At 39.6% G+C, this 19,251-nt stretch overlaps 3 protein-coding genes across 8 annotated transcripts; 1 reads left to right on the top strand and 2 right to left on the bottom strand.

The window, feature by feature from the left end:
* The first annotated feature begins 1,754 nt into the window (after positions 1 to 1,754).
* Positions 1,755 to 10,796, top strand: atxn7l3a (ataxin 7 like 3a). 3 transcript variants are annotated; one of them, XM_056400672.1, is made up of 14 exons: positions 1,755 to 1,996; positions 2,767 to 2,806; positions 2,944 to 3,043; positions 3,151 to 3,283; positions 3,376 to 3,547; positions 3,640 to 3,737; positions 3,837 to 3,859; positions 3,957 to 4,002; positions 4,558 to 4,595; positions 4,704 to 4,772; positions 4,888 to 4,931; positions 5,625 to 5,696; positions 7,019 to 7,155; positions 7,240 to 10,796. In XM_056400672.1, exons 3-14 carry the CDS (start codon positions 2,993 to 2,995, stop codon positions 7,434 to 7,436), a joined length of 1,080 nt encoding a protein of 359 aa, XP_056256647.1. In that variant the 5' UTR covers positions 1,755 to 1,996; positions 2,767 to 2,806; positions 2,944 to 2,992; the 3' UTR covers positions 7,437 to 10,796. The 3 variants fall into 3 exon arrangements, with proteins under 3 accessions (XP_056256647.1, XP_056256646.1, XP_056256648.1); XM_056400671.1 differs by lacking the exon at positions 2,767 to 2,806; XM_056400673.1 differs by lacking the exons at positions 2,767 to 2,806; positions 5,625 to 5,696.
* A 45-nt stretch (positions 10,797 to 10,841) lies between these two features.
* On the bottom strand, positions 10,842 to 14,693 carry tmub2 (transmembrane and ubiquitin-like domain containing 2). The gene is made up of 3 exons (XM_056400674.1): positions 14,536 to 14,693; positions 12,120 to 12,742; positions 10,842 to 12,031 (listed from the first exon to the last, which is right to left on the bottom strand). Exons 2-3 carry the CDS (start codon positions 12,725 to 12,727, stop codon positions 11,644 to 11,646), a joined length of 996 nt encoding a protein of 331 aa, XP_056256649.1. The 5' UTR covers positions 12,728 to 12,742; positions 14,536 to 14,693; the 3' UTR covers positions 10,842 to 11,643.
* A 495-nt stretch (positions 14,694 to 15,188) lies between these two features.
* asb16 (ankyrin repeat and SOCS box containing 16) lies at positions 15,189 to 19,240 on the bottom strand. 4 transcript variants are annotated; one of them, XM_056400668.1, is made up of 7 exons: positions 19,113 to 19,240; positions 17,713 to 18,515; positions 17,365 to 17,632; positions 16,620 to 17,028; positions 16,425 to 16,508; positions 15,694 to 15,804; positions 15,189 to 15,618 (listed from the first exon to the last, which is right to left on the bottom strand). In XM_056400668.1, exons 2-7 carry the CDS (start codon positions 18,047 to 18,049, stop codon positions 15,433 to 15,435), a joined length of 1,395 nt encoding a protein of 464 aa, XP_056256643.1. In that variant the 5' UTR covers positions 18,050 to 18,515; positions 19,113 to 19,240; the 3' UTR covers positions 15,189 to 15,432. The 4 variants fall into 4 exon arrangements, with proteins under 4 accessions (XP_056256643.1, XP_056256642.1, XP_056256645.1 ...); XM_056400667.1 differs by having other exon boundaries at positions 15,189 to 15,804; positions 17,713 to 18,054; positions 18,256 to 18,515; XM_056400670.1 differs by having other exon boundaries at positions 15,189 to 15,804; positions 17,713 to 18,040; positions 18,256 to 18,515.
* Between the last annotated feature and the right edge of the window lie 11 nt (positions 19,241 to 19,251).

Here is a 19,251-nt window from a genome sequence, read left to right as displayed (position 1 = left end):
TGAACAATTGAATTGAGAAAACAATCAGCAAATGAATCCACTATGAAAATAATTAATTGCAGTCCTAGTGTGCTTCAAACCCTCTAGGCATACATGGGCCCCTATTAACCCTCCTTGCACCCTATGCAATGTGTGCAGTTCGCAGTACTGTTTCAACATGATGATGCCCCAGTGCACAAAGCCAGGTCCATACAGAAATGGTTTTCCCAGTATGTTGTCGAGAACCTTGACTGACCTCCACACAGCACTGACCTCAACCCCATCCAACACTTTTAGGACCAGGAGCAGAGGCAGTGAGCCAGGCCTATCACCTAACATCAGCATTGAGTTTGACTAATGATCTTATGGCTGGACATGATCAAATCCCTGCAGCCAGGTTCCAAAATCTGATGGAAGCCTGAAACCAGTGAATTGAGGCTGTTATAGCAGCTGATTAGTGCCCATGGTTTAGGCATGTTCAACAGTCACGTATGGGTGTAGCTGTGTCCACATACTTTTGGCTATAGAGTGTATAATAGGTAGTGGTGACCTCAGGCTCAACAAAATGATTCAAATTAGAGTGAAGATCTAGCGTTCATGTATCAGGGTCGGAAGTGGAAGGTAAGCCTCCCGGCCTGCCTCAAGTCTGCCAGTCATAGCGGAAGCATGCTAACTATGCCTTCAAAATAAAATTATCGACAGGGTCTAAGCTGCGTCACACAAGCTGCCTAGAAACCACAGGTTTTATTGGAAAAGAATGGCTAAATATAGAGGGAACAAGGCCCTAGTGATAACTGACAAAGTCTCAATATGATTTAACAGTAATATGCATAAATATGAAAATAATGAATTATCCAAGAACCCAATAATATATTGCTGACAGGAGCCATTTTGCATCATTATTAGTTTTATTGTCAATACTTTAATTATTTTTAGTTGCTATTACTTTTGCATTAGCAAGATTTTGAACGCAGGACTTCAATTGAGTATTCTTATAGTGTGGTAGTGCTACTTTTACTTAAGTAAGTGATTTGAATACTTCTTTAGGTGGTATGTACTGTAACTAAGTACATTTATTCAAATAGGCCTACTGCACAAATTTGAGCCACTCTTACTTGACTTGGGTATTTCCATTTTATGACACTTTATTCTTCTACTCCACCACATTTCAGAGGTAAATATTGTACTTTTTACTCCACTACATTTATCTAGCTGCTTTAGTTACTTTACAAATCAGGATTTTACACACAAAATATATGAAGAGCCTAAGAGAATATGATGCAATTAGTCACTTGACAGAAAAGTAATTTGATACTATTATTAAAATTATTGAAGGAATTATTTCGCAAAAGACATCATCATTTTTTCACACCATTTTCAGATTTTTTACAAACCAAACCCTAACCCTAGCCTCAAGAAAACAGGATAAGGATCCAATAATTAAAATAATCATTAATTGCAGCCCTAAAAATAAGCTCCATCTCAACCAATTGCAACAGTAAAATGCTGCATACAAATGAATGCATGAGTAATAATATCCAACTGCATTTTCTGCAGTCAGTACTTTTACATTTAATACCGTACATTTTCTGACCCTCAGACATACTTTTACTAAAGTAATATTTTTAATACAGGACTTGAAATGGAGCAATTTCACAGTGTGGTATATGTATTTTTATTCAAGTACAAAATCTGAGTACTTCCGCCACTGGACTACTAAATCGCTTAACATTAAAGGCTTTTATTTTTAAAGTTGAAGCCGGAAGTCAGTTTTATTTCGGTGTTTGGTTGTGGCTGCTCCGTTGGCCTCCTCGTTGTCAAGCGGATTTCTAACGTTAATTTAACCGACAGCTGCAACAACAATCAATTTAACGAGGATTTTGTTTTACCTACGATATAAAGATGGATGTAGCTGAAGACCAGGCTTTGTGTTAACGTATTTTATTTGGACTGACTTGGTGATGTTGCCTCCTTCAGAGAAACTGCCTGGTTCAGGCTGACTTTTCGGTATGACAGGGTAAGAGGAAACTGTTTTTGGGTGAAATTAAAATCTAACATCACTGTCTTAACTACATTGTACCTGAGTATTTCGTCTCAAAAGCTTTTCCGTCATCTCAAAGTAGTAGAGTATCAGGACTAGCTAGGAAATGCTAAAAATAAAAAGTAACATTCAACGTTTAAGAGTGTTTAGTTTGCTAACAAACTGATATTGACGCTAGCTGTATTTATATTGTCGTTAATTTTGTCCATTAACGTTAGCTAGACTTTTGTTTAAAATGTAGCTTTTCTAACGGTGTATATAGTGTAAATAAAGACACATCTTATCTCAATTATCACACCTGACGCATTTAGCTGTGGTGTTATTCGACAGTTAAGAGTCTGGTTCCTACAGGGTGGATGTTTCCTGCAGTGTTTAGTTGGAAATTTATCTGCAACAATTTTGATGATTGATCGATCGTTTTGAGGAAGATATCCCCAAATCGAATTCTCTTACTCCAGTTGGAACACATCCCTGTTTTCTTGCTTTACTGTTTTAGCAAAGTGAATATATTTGACTTTTGAACTATTGGCTGGACAAAATAAGACATTTTAGGGTGTTACAGTGAGCTCTAGGATCTTGTCTTGGGAATTTTGTGATATTTGCTTCCATTTCACATACCAAGCAATTAATCGACTAATCAAGAAATAATTTGTAGATTCATCAATAGTGAAAATAATTGTTAGTTTAATTCTTTAATTAGAATAGATTAATGCCCAATATCTGACACATATTTTCCTCTCCAACAGAATGAAGACAGATCTGCAAGTATTGATAGCTATTTTAAAAGTATGTATTTTGCAATCAGTTTAACTCATCAACTGGATCCTTGACAGATTGGATTTGCCAGTTTGAAATCTGTTAACCTGTTGAACCACTGACCATATTGGGGCTTCAGTTTTGTTTTCTGTTATCTAAATCCACAGGTCAGCATCTTATTACCTTGCTATCAAGATTTCCAATACAGATTTTCAAATGAAAATGGAGGATATGCCCCTGTCAGGCCCAGACAACACCAAGCTGGAGGTGAGGCATTGTGTGAAATTTGACATTTTTCTGTCTTCAAAACTGCAGAGTTTTAAAATCTAGGATGAGGTATGTATTGGTATTAAATGATGTATTTCATGTTGTAGGCCTTGGTCCATGACATCTACTCTGAGCTGGTGGAAGATGCCTGTTTGGGCCTGTGTTTTGAAGTACATCGTGCTGTGAAACAGGGCTATTTCTTCTTGGATGAAACGGACCAAGAGAGCATGAAGGAGTTTGGTTGGTGCCATGTCTTTAAGTATGTTTTGGTCTGTTTGGCTGCTCATTGGTCTTTGGCGTGTTTGCTTACAGAATATTTTATTACTGTTAAGAAATTGTGGATCAACCAGGAGTGGACATATTTGGCCAGGTATACAATCAGTGGAAGAACAAAGAGTGTGAGTGTCCAAACTGCAAAAGATTGATAGCAGCTTCTCGCTTTGCCCCACACCTGGAGAAATGTCTCGGTATGGGACGCAACAGCAGTCGTATCGCCAACCGCAGGTAAGTCAATGAAGGACTGATGTATTTATTTGTGTTGTATTTATCCAAAACATCTGAACATCTAATGAGATTATTTTTCTGCTTTTAAACAGGCTTGCCAGCAATAACAACATGAGCAAATCAGAGAGTGATCAGGAAGACAATGATGACCTTAATGATAATGACTGGTCGTATGGGGCAGAAAAAAAAGGTGAGTACCAGAAAATACTTACTGTGCAAGAAAATTATTAGGAGAACTCCGGGTTACTTTCACATAATAACCAAATGTTTTTTTTTTTTTTTTTTACAGCCAAGAAGAGAAAGTCAGATAAGGTATTTTTGCAGCCTTTTGCACTTAGTACATTAATATATGTTTTGATGTGTATAATGAGGTTAATTTCATCTGGATTTTTTTTTTTTTTTCATGCAGAATCAAAATTCCCCGAGAAGATCCAAATCTCTTAAACACAAAAATGGTGAGTCTATCAGGTATTTAGTTTTGTAGTCTAGCAAAGAGGTTTGGTCCCCACTGTTTTCTGAATATGGAGTAAATGGCTGCAGCGTTTCTGCCTTAGACTTGCTATTGGATGTTTTGCTCACTAGTCTGTTCAACAGACTTGAAGACTGATTATTGTGTTGCATCACAATGTTCTGTGTGTGTGCAGTTTCCTCAGTTACAGGAAGTAGAATATGGACACCTGCTAGTATCTAATGCCAATGTAGTGTAAACAGCAATATTACAGTGACAGAAGTTATACAAGCAAAAGGTTCTCCTTTTAGACTTACTGATCCAGAACCAAAATATCGATGCTATACAATGCTGGGGGAATTCAAACTGTTTATTTGTAGGCTGGGATTTGTAATAAGCCTGCCCACAGATTATTATTCTTTTGATATATGACATGGTCTAAGGCAAGAGTAATATTCCTAAAATCTAGTACCAGATGTATTGACCCACAGTCCCATTTTGTTAACATTTTAATGGTGTATGCATTATGGGTAAAGCGGAATAACTGTTATATTTTTTTCAGGTGAGCTTGGGAGCAGCATCAGTTCAGAGCCCTACAAGGTGACAAGTTTCTTGCTGTTCCTGTTGCCTTTAAGACCAAAATGTTCTTCCATTTTGTATTGTAAACACATTGCACAGTATTGATAATGGCACTTGTATGTCTTTCAGTATAACTACAATACTGGCATCAGTTATGAAACATTAGGCCCTGATGAAGTCAGATCCCTTTTAACAACAGTAAGCAACCCTTATTGATCCATTTAAGTTGAAAGATTTTCTATTTCATTCATTTCTTCTGTTCTGTTTTTGATTTTGCAGATGTTGATCATTAACACAGTGTTTGTTTCCACAGCAATGTGGGGTGATCTCTGAGCACACCAAGAAGATGTGTACCAGGTAATTACTGTAAATCTGCTGGCACATAGATGAACTAGTAATAAAACTTTTCCACTCTGGGAAAACGGTTAACTTCTCATGTGTAGCGAATATCTGGGATAATGCAGTACAGATTCAGGTACTGTACCACCTCGGCTTGTGTTGGTGTTGCCATGTTAGTTATCCAAATTCTGAGGTCAGTGTCTTTATGTCCCTCAGTTTGGCCCTTCTGTGAAGCTTTGCCATGAAAACTTGTCCAGTACTAAACCACTTAGACATGCTGTTTGAAACTGAAGGTCACGGTTGCATGTGAACTCTGGAAACATGATCAGTTTCATCTGTGTATTTCTGAAAATGATCATGTATGTTGGGACTAACTCAGGGGTACACAAGTGGCAACTCATTAGACCAGTAATTGACTTGCTTTCCCTGAAAAATGAAAATTCAATTCTGCAAAGATCTCAGAATCAACAATATTTACACACAGATAATTTTAATTAGATCATGGAGGACCTTGTCAGTGACCAATTTCTAACATTTCATTACCCTTAACACCTCGTTGCTGCTCTGCCCCATGTGATTGGTCACTGACTGTGTCCACAGCAGTCCGTCCCGCCTCCCTCCCTCCCTGTGGCTGTCGATAGAGGCAGGGTGAATCATGAAGCTGTGTGGCGGACAGTCAGGGATATATAATGCCACCTTGTGTTCCACCAGGTCTCAGCGATGTCCCCAGCACACGGACGAACAGAGGAGGGCCGTCAGGGTGTTCCTCCTGGGGCCGTCCGCGTGAGTGTGCCCTGTCCCCTTCCTCACCCCCCCTCACCCCCCACCCCACCCCACCCGCAAGTGTACCTAACAAAAGTCATGTTTGAATGCGTGTTTTGGCCCTCATGGTGCAGTTGCTTGCTGATACAGTTCACTGTTTCTGATCAGTTGGGTTGGCCAGAGACAGCAACACAACAATGCTGGTGGTCAGTGTTGTGAATACTCACTTTGACAAAGGTTGTGAATATTCCTTAACAGAGGTGTACACTTCAGCTGAAGGGGCACCTAGTATTCTGTGACCTTTTATCATAAATTAAAGATCATAGATCACCACTGAAGTTTTTCCTGGCCCAGAATGGGTTTCTGTGGTATGTGTACAATTCGGGCAGATAATTTATGCCACTCATACATGCAACTTTCACCCACAGACTCCATATAATATGTCAAGCCTTAAAAAATGTTAATAAACAATTATGCATATGTTTTTATTTTCCTATGGTTGATATTTTAGTTTGAAATGCTAAAAATGAATTAACATGACTCTCTGGGTTATCACAAAAAATAAACTACATACATGTATTAACACTGACAAACTCTTATTGACAGACCTCTCACAAACATGAATGTTTTGCTGTACAGCTGTAACATATTTAGCTGCTGGCAGGCTGAAAAGGTGATCAAAGGTGATATAATATCGAACATGTTTATCAGTCATCCTCAATTGTTTTTTTTGTTTTTTTTTTGTTTTTTTTTTTTCTGCCAGAAAGTCTGCATTTTTATTATTCCAAAATGGCATCCTTATGCAAAGAAAAAAATCAGTTCACCCCACATACCTTCAGCCCATCTGTGTTTGATAACAGTAAAGTCATAGTTTCACAGTAGAGAGAAGTAGGGCTTGTTTTCATAATCAGTTAATGTGCTGATTTCATTCTCATTTCACTGGCGAACTGTTTTGTATCACAGAGAGGTTTTGAAATTGATTGACTAATTGTTTCAGCTAGAGAGACAAGTTATAGTTAATTATTTCCAAAATCATCACAAGTAGTAAGTAAATACTACATAAACTGTGTAGAATACAAATGTGATTGGAAGTGAGTGGGTCTAGGTGACACCTGATAACTGATGCGTAACCTATGTGGATTAATGACGCTGTCTAACAATTACAAATACACTGTGGTCACTTTGTGATGTAAAGATGATAGAAATTTTACAGCCCCTATATTTAATAAAGCCATGGTATTGTAAACATGTATATTTACTGTGGTTAAATTGTGAGCTGGATATCTTCAGCAGTCCTCACCAGTCTTAACATTGTGTGGCTTTGTCTGCGTTTCCTGGGGTAGGCCGTCGCTGCCAGATGCAGACACTGTGGCGGAGAACGACAGCTTTGACATTCCAGATGGACAGACCCTGATGAGCCGCCTGCAGTGGGAAGACTCCCCTGATATCTCACCCACTGACTCTGCCTCATCTAAAGCCAGTAAGGAAATAATATTGTATACGAAAGTCATTTATTGATAGAGCTTATAGACAATGGATAGATTACTTTTTATCCCTCTCACAGGCACCAACCATTCAGATTCAAGAAAGCCGAAGAAAAAGAAGAGGACGTCTCTCGGTTTGAATAGTGGCGGAGGAGGAGGAAGTCTGACTGGAGGCAGCAGCAGCAGCTCTCAGAGTAATATCAGCTTGTCGACCAAAAAAAAGAGGCCCAAACTCTCAGCACCTTCTATTTCAAGTATCTATGATGACTTAAACTAGCAACAACCTGTTTGCCTCCTCTGGATCGAGTCCTTCCTTTCATACCTACATTCACAGGTATGAGCAGGTTGGGATTAAACTTGATTTTAGTGGTTTTTAAATCATTCTGCCTTAACAAGTAAGGCGTCTCCATTTTATTGAACACAGTGTCTGAAAAGGTTTGGTCATTCACAGAGTCCAGTCAGAGCATCCTTAGGTACGTATTAGGGAAATTCAGTCTTAAAACAGTCTTCTGACTTTTGCAGTAATTTGGACAGTTTGGTCAACACAGACAGTTGCTGTTGCCCTAAGGTGTATATCAGGGTGACAGTGCATTCATGTGACATTTTTTGTAGTTGTTCTGTTGAACTTGCACCAGTAACATACTGTGGGTCATCTGAAATGTTGTTTCAATGTAATACATTTTACATGATTGGAAGGCTTCCAAGAAGTTATTTCAATTGACACTGTTGCACTATATGGCCAAAAGAATGCTGAACATTTTATGTGATTCTTCAACACGTATTTCCTAAACCACCGTCTTTGAAGTTTGCTATAACAGCCTCCTCGCTTCTGAGAAAACTATCCATCAGATTTTAGAACCTGGCTGTAGAGAGATGATCCCATTTAGCCACAAAAGCATTAGTGAGATCCAACACTGATGTTTGGTGATAAGGCCTGGCTCACAGTCTGTGTTCCACTTCATCCTGAAAGTGTTGGATTAGGCTGAGGTCAGGGATCTGTGCACACCAAACTAAATTGAAAACCATCTCTTATTGGACCTGGCTTAGTGCTCAAGGCTTTCGTCATTTTGAAACAGGGAAAAATTCTTTCCCAAACTGTCTCAAGTCAGAAGCACATTATTGTCCAAAATATCACTTTGTTGTAAATTTAGATTACCTTTGATTGTAAGTAACGGACATGGCTCCAATCATGAAAACAGCCCCCGACTATGTATACAAAGGAGTGTGGACTGAGGTGTCCACATAGTTTTGACCATATAGATGAAGCAGCTCCAGAATTTGTATTAAATGACATGATCACTACAATCTGTCTCTGTTGATCAGCTAAAGTAGAGAATTGTCTTTCAAATTCACAATTAAAACTGAGCTGTACAATATAATAGGAATAACCTCGATTTCATTTTATGCTGGAAAAGCTAAATTACTTTTCTCTTGAAGAGACACTGTGAATGGCCTTTTTCACAGCAACAATTTTGACTCGATTTAGGAGGAAAACCTCTGGTGTAATTTATAATGTTAATATTAATAAGAGCCTTCAGCCTTCCTAAATTCAGGGTTCTGTCAGTGTGTATGTTTGCTCACTGATGTGTGTACTGATACACTTAAATGGAACACAGCCTTAGTCAACAGAATTAATTACTCCTGTGCTCGTCCTGCTGTGACTAGTCAAAATACCTGCTCTTAAAAAGGCCGATTGGCAGTCTTGATTTGTCCACCTACTTCTGATTTCCTATAGTCAGTAAAAAAAAAAAAAAAAAAAAGGCTTTTTTGGCTCCAGACCTTTTCCTCAAAGGCATGAAAAAGTTGAAATCTTAAATGTGGCTTTCTGAAACCTTCAGGTACTCTGTCATTGTTTGCGGCCTTGTGACCTGTCCCTCCTTTTTTTTGACTCTGTGTTCACTTCAACTTGGTTGTGAGGAAGCGTGGACTTTTAACTGCTTTAAATTTGACACTTGACACACGTATACTGGAGTACTCATCAGTGGCTTTTTAATTCTAGCATTGTATTGCACAGTTTGTGTGTGTGTATGTGTGTGTGCGCGCGCCTCTGTATGCTGACTTAAATTCAGCGTGAACGTCACTTTTTCGTGTACTGTGTGTGTATGTGTGTGGTTAAAGGGTGTGCATGTGTGTAATCATTTATATTTTCACAAAACTATGCATCCTAGAATGTGACATTTTTGTGAAAGTATGTGCCATTTTAAATATTTAACTTTTTTCTGTTTACATCAACAATATATTTAAGTCTTTATTTGTCACTGCCTATTAAGTGATGTGTATATTATTTGTGTGTAAATGCAGATTTTGATATTTGATTAGCCAATAGGCTTTTAGGGCACATGTACAGTACATGTATGTATGACATGAGATGGAAATTGAATCATGAATCCACCATAACTCTTTTCTTTCTTCAGTACAAAATTGGCTTGTGTATTTTCACTCAGTTTCTACATATAAGTAGATCAGTGCTGCAGCTCTGCTTATCATTCATGATCATGGGTGGTAAGTCTGCATCTTGTAAGCCTATAACCAACAATGTCCGGTGTAAAAGTTGTAAGATGTATTACACGCTTTAGAGGTGAGATGCAGTATTTCTTCTTAGAGCTTTTTTTTTTTTTTTTTATAAATTGGCTTGACAAACCCAAAGACTTTCCTGTTGCAGTTTTTGTTGTAGACTCAGAAGTGAATTGTAAAACTTAGGAACTGTACAAAAATAATTTGGGGAAGACAAGAAGGGGGAGTTGTTTTGTTTTTGGGATTGAATATTTGAAAGAATTAAATTTTCCCACTCCAAAATTTTTTTTTTTTTTTTTTCATTTACTCTTGAGAGACAAGACAAACAACAGCGCAAATAGTGACATCAAAAACAAGGCTGGGTCATACAAGTGTGTTTGGCTGTATACAGCGAACAATAGTCATGTCTCAATAGTACGATCAGTTTGTCAGTTTTGAAGAACAGAATAGACATAGGTCCAAGTGGATAGGGTAACAAAAAATTCCAGGGCATTAGAAGATTATTCCTTTAGACTGCAGATGGAGTTTTTTTTGTTGATGTTGTCCATCAATGCTGAAATCTCTAAACCTGTTCTTCTTTAAGCATATCATGCTACAGCAAATTTAAAATACGTGTTTGATTATTAATATCCCCCCATCTGAGCCCACATCACATTTCCTTTCTATGAAAAAAAAACCCAATCATTTTTGTACACTCCCTCAGGTCAAGCACATTCAGTTGTACATTTCAGAAATGATTTAATTTCCTCTATGGCTAACTACTTTTTCATGTTTGTCAGGGTCTGCAGTAAATTTGATTGTGCCCTTTTGAGTCTTTTGCAGTAGTCTTGTGATGTGCACTAAAGATAAAAGAAGTTATTGAGATACTTAGATATGATCTGATTCTCCAGCCACCTTTTGTGAATGAAGCTAACAGCTGATGTTCTCTTGTGGCTCTTTGTGTATCTGTGCGAGTGCAATGACAGAGAATGCAATGTTGTAGGTTTTCAATATATTTTCATGCACAAGCACAAATGAGTGCATGTGTGAATGACTGTCGTATCTCAACATAATGTGATGCATAGGTTATTTTTCTTCACTGCCATGCATACTGATGTTTGTATATAAATAAACACAAAGCGTACTCAGAGACTGAGTTCTTTAGACCATGAACAGATAGTGAAACAGGTTTGGTTTGAAATGCTTTAATTTGAGACATCACTGAAGCCAGAGCAGTCCAGCATAATCAGGAGGGTTTGATATCCCCCTCCAAATCTTTAAGTGCCAGATGCAGGTTCATCTGATTCATTCGATCATTTTATTTACAGAAAATACACAATATATTTACAATATCTTCTCAAAAAGTCTCTGTCACGTCTAACTGATTATTTAAATTAGCCCGTTTCTACATAGCAACATTGCTGAGCAACAAAAATATCTGAACTTTTCAGCCTAGCACCGAGGCAGCTGTATAGTTTATATTTGCTTATAAAGAACTTGAATCATTCATATAACACAAAATAATGGTACTAAGAGTCAAACTGGCACACACAGCACAACAGTGAGTGGTTCCAAAAGATTTTAGATTCTTGCATCTATCAGTTAAGTTTTTTAAAACACAGAAACTGGACTAACAACAAGAAAAACAGACAAGATAAAGCCAGACTGTTAAAACATGGTGTGAACCACTAAGTCAGGTTTGAAGAGAAGCTAAATTATGGTTCAGTTTAAGCAGAATTTCACTCACTGCAGATTATTATTTACCCATATATACTGTACAATCACTCTTTTTTTTTTTATCTTGGTAGATGCACAAACAGGCTCACCTAACCATCCACACACTCACTCACTCACACTCCTATCAGCTGTGGTATCTGCACCGAGGACCTTTTTTTGATTAGTCCGTCTCTCTGGACACTCACCCACCAGCTATAGTTATTTTTATTGTACCTCAAAACATTCAGCTGTAAGCGTGTGCCATCTCTGCCTTTTCAGCGGCTGTGCATCCCAAATATCAGAAAGCTGAAGAAAACAGTGACTCCCACGAGGGAGATGGTCGCAGGAGCTGTAAAGAACTGCCTGTAGTTGATGCGGAAGTACCACACCACAGCCAGTATCACCACGAACACAGGCACCACCAGGCTGCTGGTGCTGATGGCCACACCTGCAGCTCTGAATCCCCCAGAGACCCCAGACCCAACTCCTGCTCCAGGCTGTGCCCCTTCCTCTGCACTGGCCTCATGCAGAACCTGGGAGATGTGGCAGTGGATCACGCTGTTGTGTGTGATGTTTAACGATAACAGAGTCTTCTTGGGATCCTGCAGCAACTGGCCTTGGTAGATCAGTTTTATCTGATGCTCCCGACCTGAGAAGTATTTACTGGAGAGGAAAAGAGGTGAGAGACAAGAGCCATTAAAAGACATGTTTAAGATTAATGCTTGAAGTTTATATGTGGATGTTTACCAACCTTTTCAGTACTCCCACTGTATCCTCTGGTTCTACAACAGCCACCTCCTCCGTGTCATTTAAAAACTTAAGTCGGACAGAAATGGAAGTGGTAGAAGAAGTTGTGATGGATGTGGAAATGGTATTGGTCAAAGCTGGCATAGACTTTATAACATTTTTATCTTCCTCTTCTAGTGACGACTCCTCCTCCTCCTCCTCGTCAACTTCTTCATCCTCCTCATCAGAAGTATGTAGACCTCCAGTCTGCGGTTGTTTGCTCTGAATGTCCAGGAGCAGATCTGTCCTAACACCCTCTGCTCCCTCCCCCTCTCCTCTCTCAGTCCCTTGCTCGCCATCATCTGGCTTGTTCTCCTGTGAAGGTGCAGGAGTCTGCTGTTCAGGGGTGTCAGTGCTGGGAGACCCTCCACCGTAGCTGTCGTGACCTCCCAGTCCGATCAGAGAGGCATGAGCACCCACAGTGAGGATGGTGCCCAGTATGTGGTCTCCCCGATCAGCCACATGAGTGGAGAGCCAAGCCAAGATGAGGGCCAGGACCAGGAGCAACACGCCACCTGCTGCTGTTACCTCCTCCTCCATCCCATCCAACATGGTCAGTGCACACACTGCCATCTCTGTCCTCCACACCTGATAAAGACAAACACATGAGAAAAACATGGGCTTTACAATCTGTAAAGCAGCGTCCCAACATTGAGCAAGATTAAAGCCTCTCCTAACCCTAACCCAGTACCTAACAGACATGCTAATTACCTACACACCAGTAAGATCCCTCAGGTCCACAAACACTAGTACACTAGTCATTCCCCGCACCAAAACTCAGGAAGGGGAGGCTGCATTTTCTGTTTATGCCCCACGCAGGTGGAACAGTTTGCCTGAGGCAGTAAAGACTGCCCCGTCAGTCAATCTTTTTAAAAATAGGTTAAAAACTTTTCTCCTCTTAACAGCGTTTGATTGAACGTGTGTGTGTGCGCTTGTCTACTCTGTGCTATTTGTATTGTTTTTTTTTTTTATTGTTTTGTTGTATGCTGTAAAGCGCATTGTGTCTGCCTTGTGCATGAAATGCGCTCTATAAATAAAATAAAATAAAAAATAAATAAAAATAACCCTACCACAAACAACATGGCAAGGCTGGGCGATACATAACAATACATGTACTGTAACTCAAACTAAATGTATCAGCTGTTAGGGAAGTTGCAATCTGATTCACACCATGGTATTTGCCCCTTTATCTCTGGTTGTGTTAGGTCATTGTGGACAATGTTGTTTATTAGTGAGCAACAGGACTGTTTTATGGTAAGTCCAGATTCAAAGGATTTTTGCGCATGTGTGACAAAATACCTTGTTTCATCACGTTTTCAAATTCACTGGATTTACCAAGAAGGCATTCCCTATGACTGATGATTAATTTCATTATTGATTAATCTGAGTCAATTAATCTATTAATTGTTAGAAAATAGTAAAGTGGCCAAGTGTAATTACCCAAAGCAGCGACCTAAAATTGCCAGTTCTGTCCATCCAGCACTCCAAAACCCAAAGATATTTAGTTTACCATCAAAAAGATGAAGATTATCGAACTAGTCTGATTAATTTAACTGTTAACTGATTAACTCTAAATAATATAGATAATCATAACAATATAACCTGTACATATTTATCCTTAAGTCCCACCCACGGCGTGTATAATGACAGTAGAAAAAAAAAGATGATGTAAACTTTGATTCCTTTTTCTTTTGTTTTTGGAAGGAAAAGGGTTACGGGAAAAGCTGTAACTTTGCAACAGGTAAAAATTTTTATGTTTTGATCGAGCAAACTGAGATAATGAGGACAAAGCTACTTTACTCAAAAACATGAATTACACAAACCTCGGTTTTCTTCACGTTTGCCTGTCTCCTCACATAAAAACATAGTATAAAGACAGTAGTTCACAGCCAGATGTTCTTATTACAATCAGGATTGCTGGCAGACGGTTATCTTTTATGAGGCATTACCGAGTACAAAGTCGTTTAAGGTGAAAACTACTTTGCATAAAGATCCGCAGCAGCTATAAGGGCTAGTCAACAGCTGTTACTTGTAGCTGTGATGCTAGGTTCAACCATCCAGCTACTCAAACCTGTGTCAGCTGTGTTTTCTCCCGTCCTGTTCGTCGTTATACTCGACAGTCAACCTTTTAGGAAACGTGTGCTGTTATGAAAGCTCGTCTGTTGCGCTTCTAACTTTTTATGTTGTAGTTTACCCGTTGTTCCAACCGAACAGTTAGCCAGCTAAGCTAGCTTGTAAGCTAGCCCACCCTGCTAACTGAAAAACGACCTTCGGCTGTTTACGACTCTCGCTCCTCGGTTTGATTCGTCGCAGCGGTTTTAACAAACCGAGCATGATGATTTGTGTGGACGTTTTGCAGCATAGAAACCATATGATCTTACCTGCCTGCTGGAAAATCAGAGCATGTTTGAAAACGAGGCTGAATGCTAGTCAGAAGTTGCTACTCAAATACCACATAATAAACACTGAGGAGAATGCGTGACGTCATCTCCCGGGGAGGGAGCGCTTGTTTTGGTAACGGGTTGCCTCTGTTGCTCCTGCTCATACAGTAACAACTGTAAACAACCCACAGAAAGGTAATAGCAGTTTTGTGTGTTAGACTAGACCAATGGAAATATGTTTTTTATCGACTAGCTATTTACAAGGTTATAGCCAATCCATTATCTTTAGCAGCCCTCGAGTTGTATTCATGGAGTAAATAGAGTAGCAATATCAAAATGTAAGAACACTATTACAAATAAACCCTGTATTAAAGCTAAGTTAAAGTGCACAAGTATTATCAGCAAAAATGTATTTATCAGCATCATATAATATCAGTAATATTAAATGGAAAAACTCAAAGTACCTCAATCTCACATATATGTACAATGTTTGAGTAAATATGTTAGGGTTAATTTTTTCCTTGTATAGACAATAACAAAAGCATATCATAAGCTTTATATTATTAGCACTGTGAATTATTAGTGCAAAAATTAATGTTAAATAAAAAGTACCAAACCAAACCTGAATATATGGAAGATGAATAATAATCAACCAGGTTGTAAACGTCAGTTTATTTGTATTTTCTTCCAGAAAGTCCACAAGGAAATATTGTAATTTTTGAAGTTATACATTGTCCAAACAACAAGTAACATCAATAAGACTAAAGTTATAATAAAGTTGGCAAAAACAAGTGTTAGTTTAAAAAATAAAATAACAGAATCAGGTTTTTATTAGTCAATTTCAGACAATGTTTATGAAACAGCACCATCCTGTTGGATCATGTATACAACATGAAGTCACTGGAGCCTCCCGTCGATACACAACAGCAGATAATCCCTCACAGAGCTGGGAATGTCCAGTTTACTGACTGCTGAGTAACACTGGGCTCCGAGGTGCAGGCGTATGGCACATCGACACAGATGCTGCAGAGAGCGAGGCTGCACGCTCCGCTCACGCACCAACTTAAAGAAAGGCCGATGCTCCTGAGGCAGAGAGGGACAAACACAAAAACTAGAACCCTGGATGATAAAGAAGAAGAGAAGAAGCAGAGAGCTCACCTCATATATCGCAGCGGATAGAGAGTCCATCCATTCACAGGGAGGGACAGATGTATATGAGTTCAGCATCACCTCCAGAGTGGCTGGAGAGAGGACACACTGCTTCAGCATCTGTAGAGACGACAGAGAACAGCAAGAATTTCACTGAATTTGAAAACACTGTTGACTCAAACTACATTAAAAGAAGGAGAGGATTTCAGGGGGTAATCCTTGTCTGTCTAACTTGATTGATAGGACATATTAACAGTATTACATTTATATATATATATAATATATAAATGTATAAATCCAAATCTTTTTATTACTGCATTAAAATATTGGCCAAATTAGTCTTGAGTTTGAATTATTTACTTGATATTTAGTGGAATAGCTTTCTTATACTGTAATATATTATGTTGTCCTAGTTTTCATCAATATACTTATTAACAGGTGTTATCATTTTTGTATAATATTTTTTCAAACATATTCCCAGTGAGACTGGTTAATTGTATCAGTTAGAAGTTTGGCTTTGTTATAAACATGTTGTTGTTCCAGGTTGTGAAAGTGATTGCGGACAAAGTTGCACAAGCAAAATGTTGTATGAACTCAGAGCAGCCAGTGTGCGAGAATTCATCCTTTTCTTTCACAGTTTTGCACCTGTCAACCATCTCCGCATTAGATAACACTTGACTTTACATGTGTCGGTCACCACATTCTCTCAGTGTGTTTTTTTATTTTCATTTTTACTGAACCTTTGGTGAAACAGGCTTGGCTCCGTGGTTCAGAAGTGATTGTGCTATTGTTTCAGGTTGCTGGTCCGGATAATCTTCCACCACCTTAAAGAACAAGCAAATAAGTGTTCATACCTCTGCTGGAGCTATAAATGTATCTCTTTACTTTTACTTTATGACTATATTTAAAAGATTGTAAACTTCTACATCTGCTACCTGCAACAGACAGTCCATTGGTGTGTATCCTGCACAGTTTACGACATCGGCTTTTGCTCCGTGCTGCAAGAGGACGTTGACAATCCTGGAGCAGCAGTTTGCACAGGCGTTGTGCAAGGGGGTGTGCTGCTTTCTGCCTGCAGTTCTGGGGTCAGCTCCTGCATCTAGCAGCATTTGAATCGCATGGAGGTAGCGGCTGGACTCAGACGACCTCTCAGCTCCGGAGCATGCAGCGTTCAGAGGGGTCTCCCCCTCTTGATTTGTGGCCAACACATCTGCCCTATGGCTCAGAAACAGCTCCACATGCTCCTCCAGGCCTCGCCGAGCCGCCACGTGCAGAGGTGTGAGCCTCGACTCCCTCATCCTCACGTTGACCTCTGCACCTCCCTCTAACAGCAACTCAGCACACCTGAAACGAAGTGCACAAAATTCTGATCACACTATGGACAAGCATCAATATCTTCATTGCAAAAGTGGGCCGCTCTTGTGTCTGCTGCTTTTGGTAATTTCTTGAAAGAGGTGATTCTCAAAGCCTTTAGGAAAAGTTGAATTTTCTTACATTCTTGACAGGCAATTGAAGTGACCATTACAGATGAGTATTTTTTCAGTTTAAGAAAAAATTAAGTTGATACTGGACTTCATTGAACCCTGAGAGCAACTTGGACCTAACAGAGAACAGAATATTGATATTAATGTTCAGTAAAAATAGTCAGCTGCTAGTGATTTCAGTTCCTCTACCACTCACTGGAACGACTGCGCAGAGGTGCAGAAGTGAAGAGGAGCGCTGCCATCTGCAGCCAGCAGTTCAGGATCTGCTCCATGAGAAAGCAGCAGCCTGACACAGGCAGCGTAGCCGCCTATGCAGGCATCATGGAGGGCGGTCTTGCCTCCAGGGTCAGCGTTCACCTCAGCTCCACGAAACAGCAGCTCCTCCACACATCCTATGTGTCCTCTGCTGGCAGCCAGACGTAATGCTGAGGTTTGTTTTACCTTGGAGCTCAGCGTCCACATGCCTGACAGAGAAACAGAAAGGATGTCAAGTAATTAAAATCATTTATGTAAGATAATAACAAAGAAATGTTGAAAGTCTTACCCATCTCTGGAGCCCACACCATCTCCTCATGCACTGTCTCCATCAGAGCGTTGACCATTGCTGGGTCCTTCAGCACCGCATACACTCCTTTCATGTCTCCAAACATGAAGGTATTGTGGATGGCCGTATCTCTGCAGCGGGCCTGGGGTGGGGGTGCCCGGACCTCCTGGAGCCGCTGCTGCCTGGGAGGAGGCCTGGGGGCTCGGGGCAGAGGGGCCCTGGTGAGGGCTCTCCTCTGAGCCAATGCTCGTCGAGCATCCTGCCACTCCTGATACTCCTGCTCCAGTCTCAGAGAGCGCAGTGAGGTAGACGAGAATGGAAATGTGTCCTTTGACATGGCGCCTTAGTGTCAGTACAAGAGAAATGTCTTTTTTTCCCTTTAGTTTCTTATAGGAACACTGGTTAGAAATTAAACCATTTTATGCAATTTTCCCTTTTGGTCTGAGCTGGAACTCCATACATTAAAGTCGATGAAGCAACAAGTCTTGCTTCCAACACTCTGGACAGTAGTGTTTACAGAAATGGCAGCCTACAGTTACTCACCCTTCACTGGGACTGCAGTGAATCACAGGGGTCCACACAGCGGTCAAGTAAAAGCTCTCATAACTGCAATCAGTTGTGTTTCCCTTGTAAGTTAACATGAAGACGTCCACATGAAATGCCCTTTCTCTGTGAGTGCAGTCACAAGATTGTTGCTCAAATACAACTTCAGCACTAGTTATTAATAGATCAGAATGCAAGCTGACACTTGACTTATCCAGTCTGGCCACCAGATGACAGCATTGATCCAGCATTTATAGCCCCTAAAACAGTCAAGTAAACCAAAGAATAAAGAAATGTCAAAATACAAAATCCTGATCCAGTCACAACTTTTAAAATGTGTTGTAGAGTATTACATTGTTTCTTAGGCATATGTGATACTGTAAATGTGAAAAAGGTGATACAGGGCAACTATATCTGACAAAACTTCACCCATTAACAGCTTCCATACGATTTAAAAAGGCAAAATGAGGAAATGCTATTGTGAAAACATCCCCGATTTATGCAAAGCCAACAATTATGCAAAAACTTTGAGTGAAACAGTGGACAATTAGCGAGGAAGACAGTTTGATTTGATAGATGGATGGAGGGAATTCATCCATCTATCCATCCATTTTCTTCTGCTGGAGGAAATTGATATATGAAAACAATATTGGCTAATGTATATTTGGAAAATTATTCACCCCTTTCATTACTTACAGATTATTTTAAGATATATTGTTATTCAGGATGTAAAAAAAAAGATTTAGAGTTTTAATTTAAAATAAATAGTTTACAAAAAACAAGTTCTTGCCTAACCTAAAAGATAAGATGGCATGGGAATCCTAAAAGCTAAAAAGCCACGGGCAAAGCAGTCTTACCACAGGATCCGTTAGCAGCTGATCTAGATGTTTGCCCAGTTGTTATGGAATTGTAAGCGTTCAAACTTCTTCCTGTTGACTCAAGTTTGTTGACTTGGACGCGGCGACGGACGTGCTGAGGAGTGAACCCTCTGGCCTC

The sequence above is a fragment of the Seriola aureovittata genome, chromosome 17 (genome assembly GCF_021018895.1).
Source record: "Seriola aureovittata isolate HTS-2021-v1 ecotype China chromosome 17, ASM2101889v1, whole genome shotgun sequence".
NCBI lineage: Eukaryota > Metazoa > Chordata > Actinopteri > Carangiformes > Carangidae > Seriola > Seriola aureovittata.
The sequence above is the reverse complement of the archived record's forward strand: the minus strand, read 5'-3'. Positions and strand labels throughout refer to the sequence as shown.

Excerpts from the sequence above, each read along its gene's own strand:
- tmub2 (XM_056400674.1), bottom strand. The coding sequence starts at position 12,727 with ATGGCAGTGTGTGCACTGACCATGTTGGATGGGATGGAGGAGGAGGTA. Across the intron at positions 12,032-12,119 it reads ACAGTGGGAGTACTGAAAAG|TAAATACTTCTCAGGTCGGG; the intron begins GTTGGTAAACAT and ends TTTCCTCTCCAG.
- atxn7l3a (XM_056400671.1), top strand. Across the intron at positions 4,003-4,557 it reads ATCTCTTAAACACAAAAATG|GTGAGCTTGGGAGCAGCATC; the intron begins GTGAGTCTATCA and ends TATTTTTTTCAG. Across the intron at positions 4,773-4,887 it reads TCAGATCCCTTTTAACAACA|CAATGTGGGGTGATCTCTGA; the intron begins GTAAGCAACCCT and ends TTGTTTCCACAG.
- asb16 (XM_056400666.1), bottom strand. The coding sequence starts at position 18,049 with ATGTCAAAGGACACATTTCCATTCTCGTCTACCTCACTGCGCTCTCTG. Across the intron at positions 16,509-16,619 it reads CAATGGACTGTCTGTTGCAG|GTGGTGGAAGATTATCCGGA; the intron begins GTAGCAGATGTA and ends TTGTTCTTTAAG. Across the intron at positions 15,805-16,424 it reads CCAAGCCTGTTTCACCAAAG|ATGCTGAAGCAGTGTGTCCT; the intron begins GTTCAGTAAAAA and ends TCGTCTCTACAG.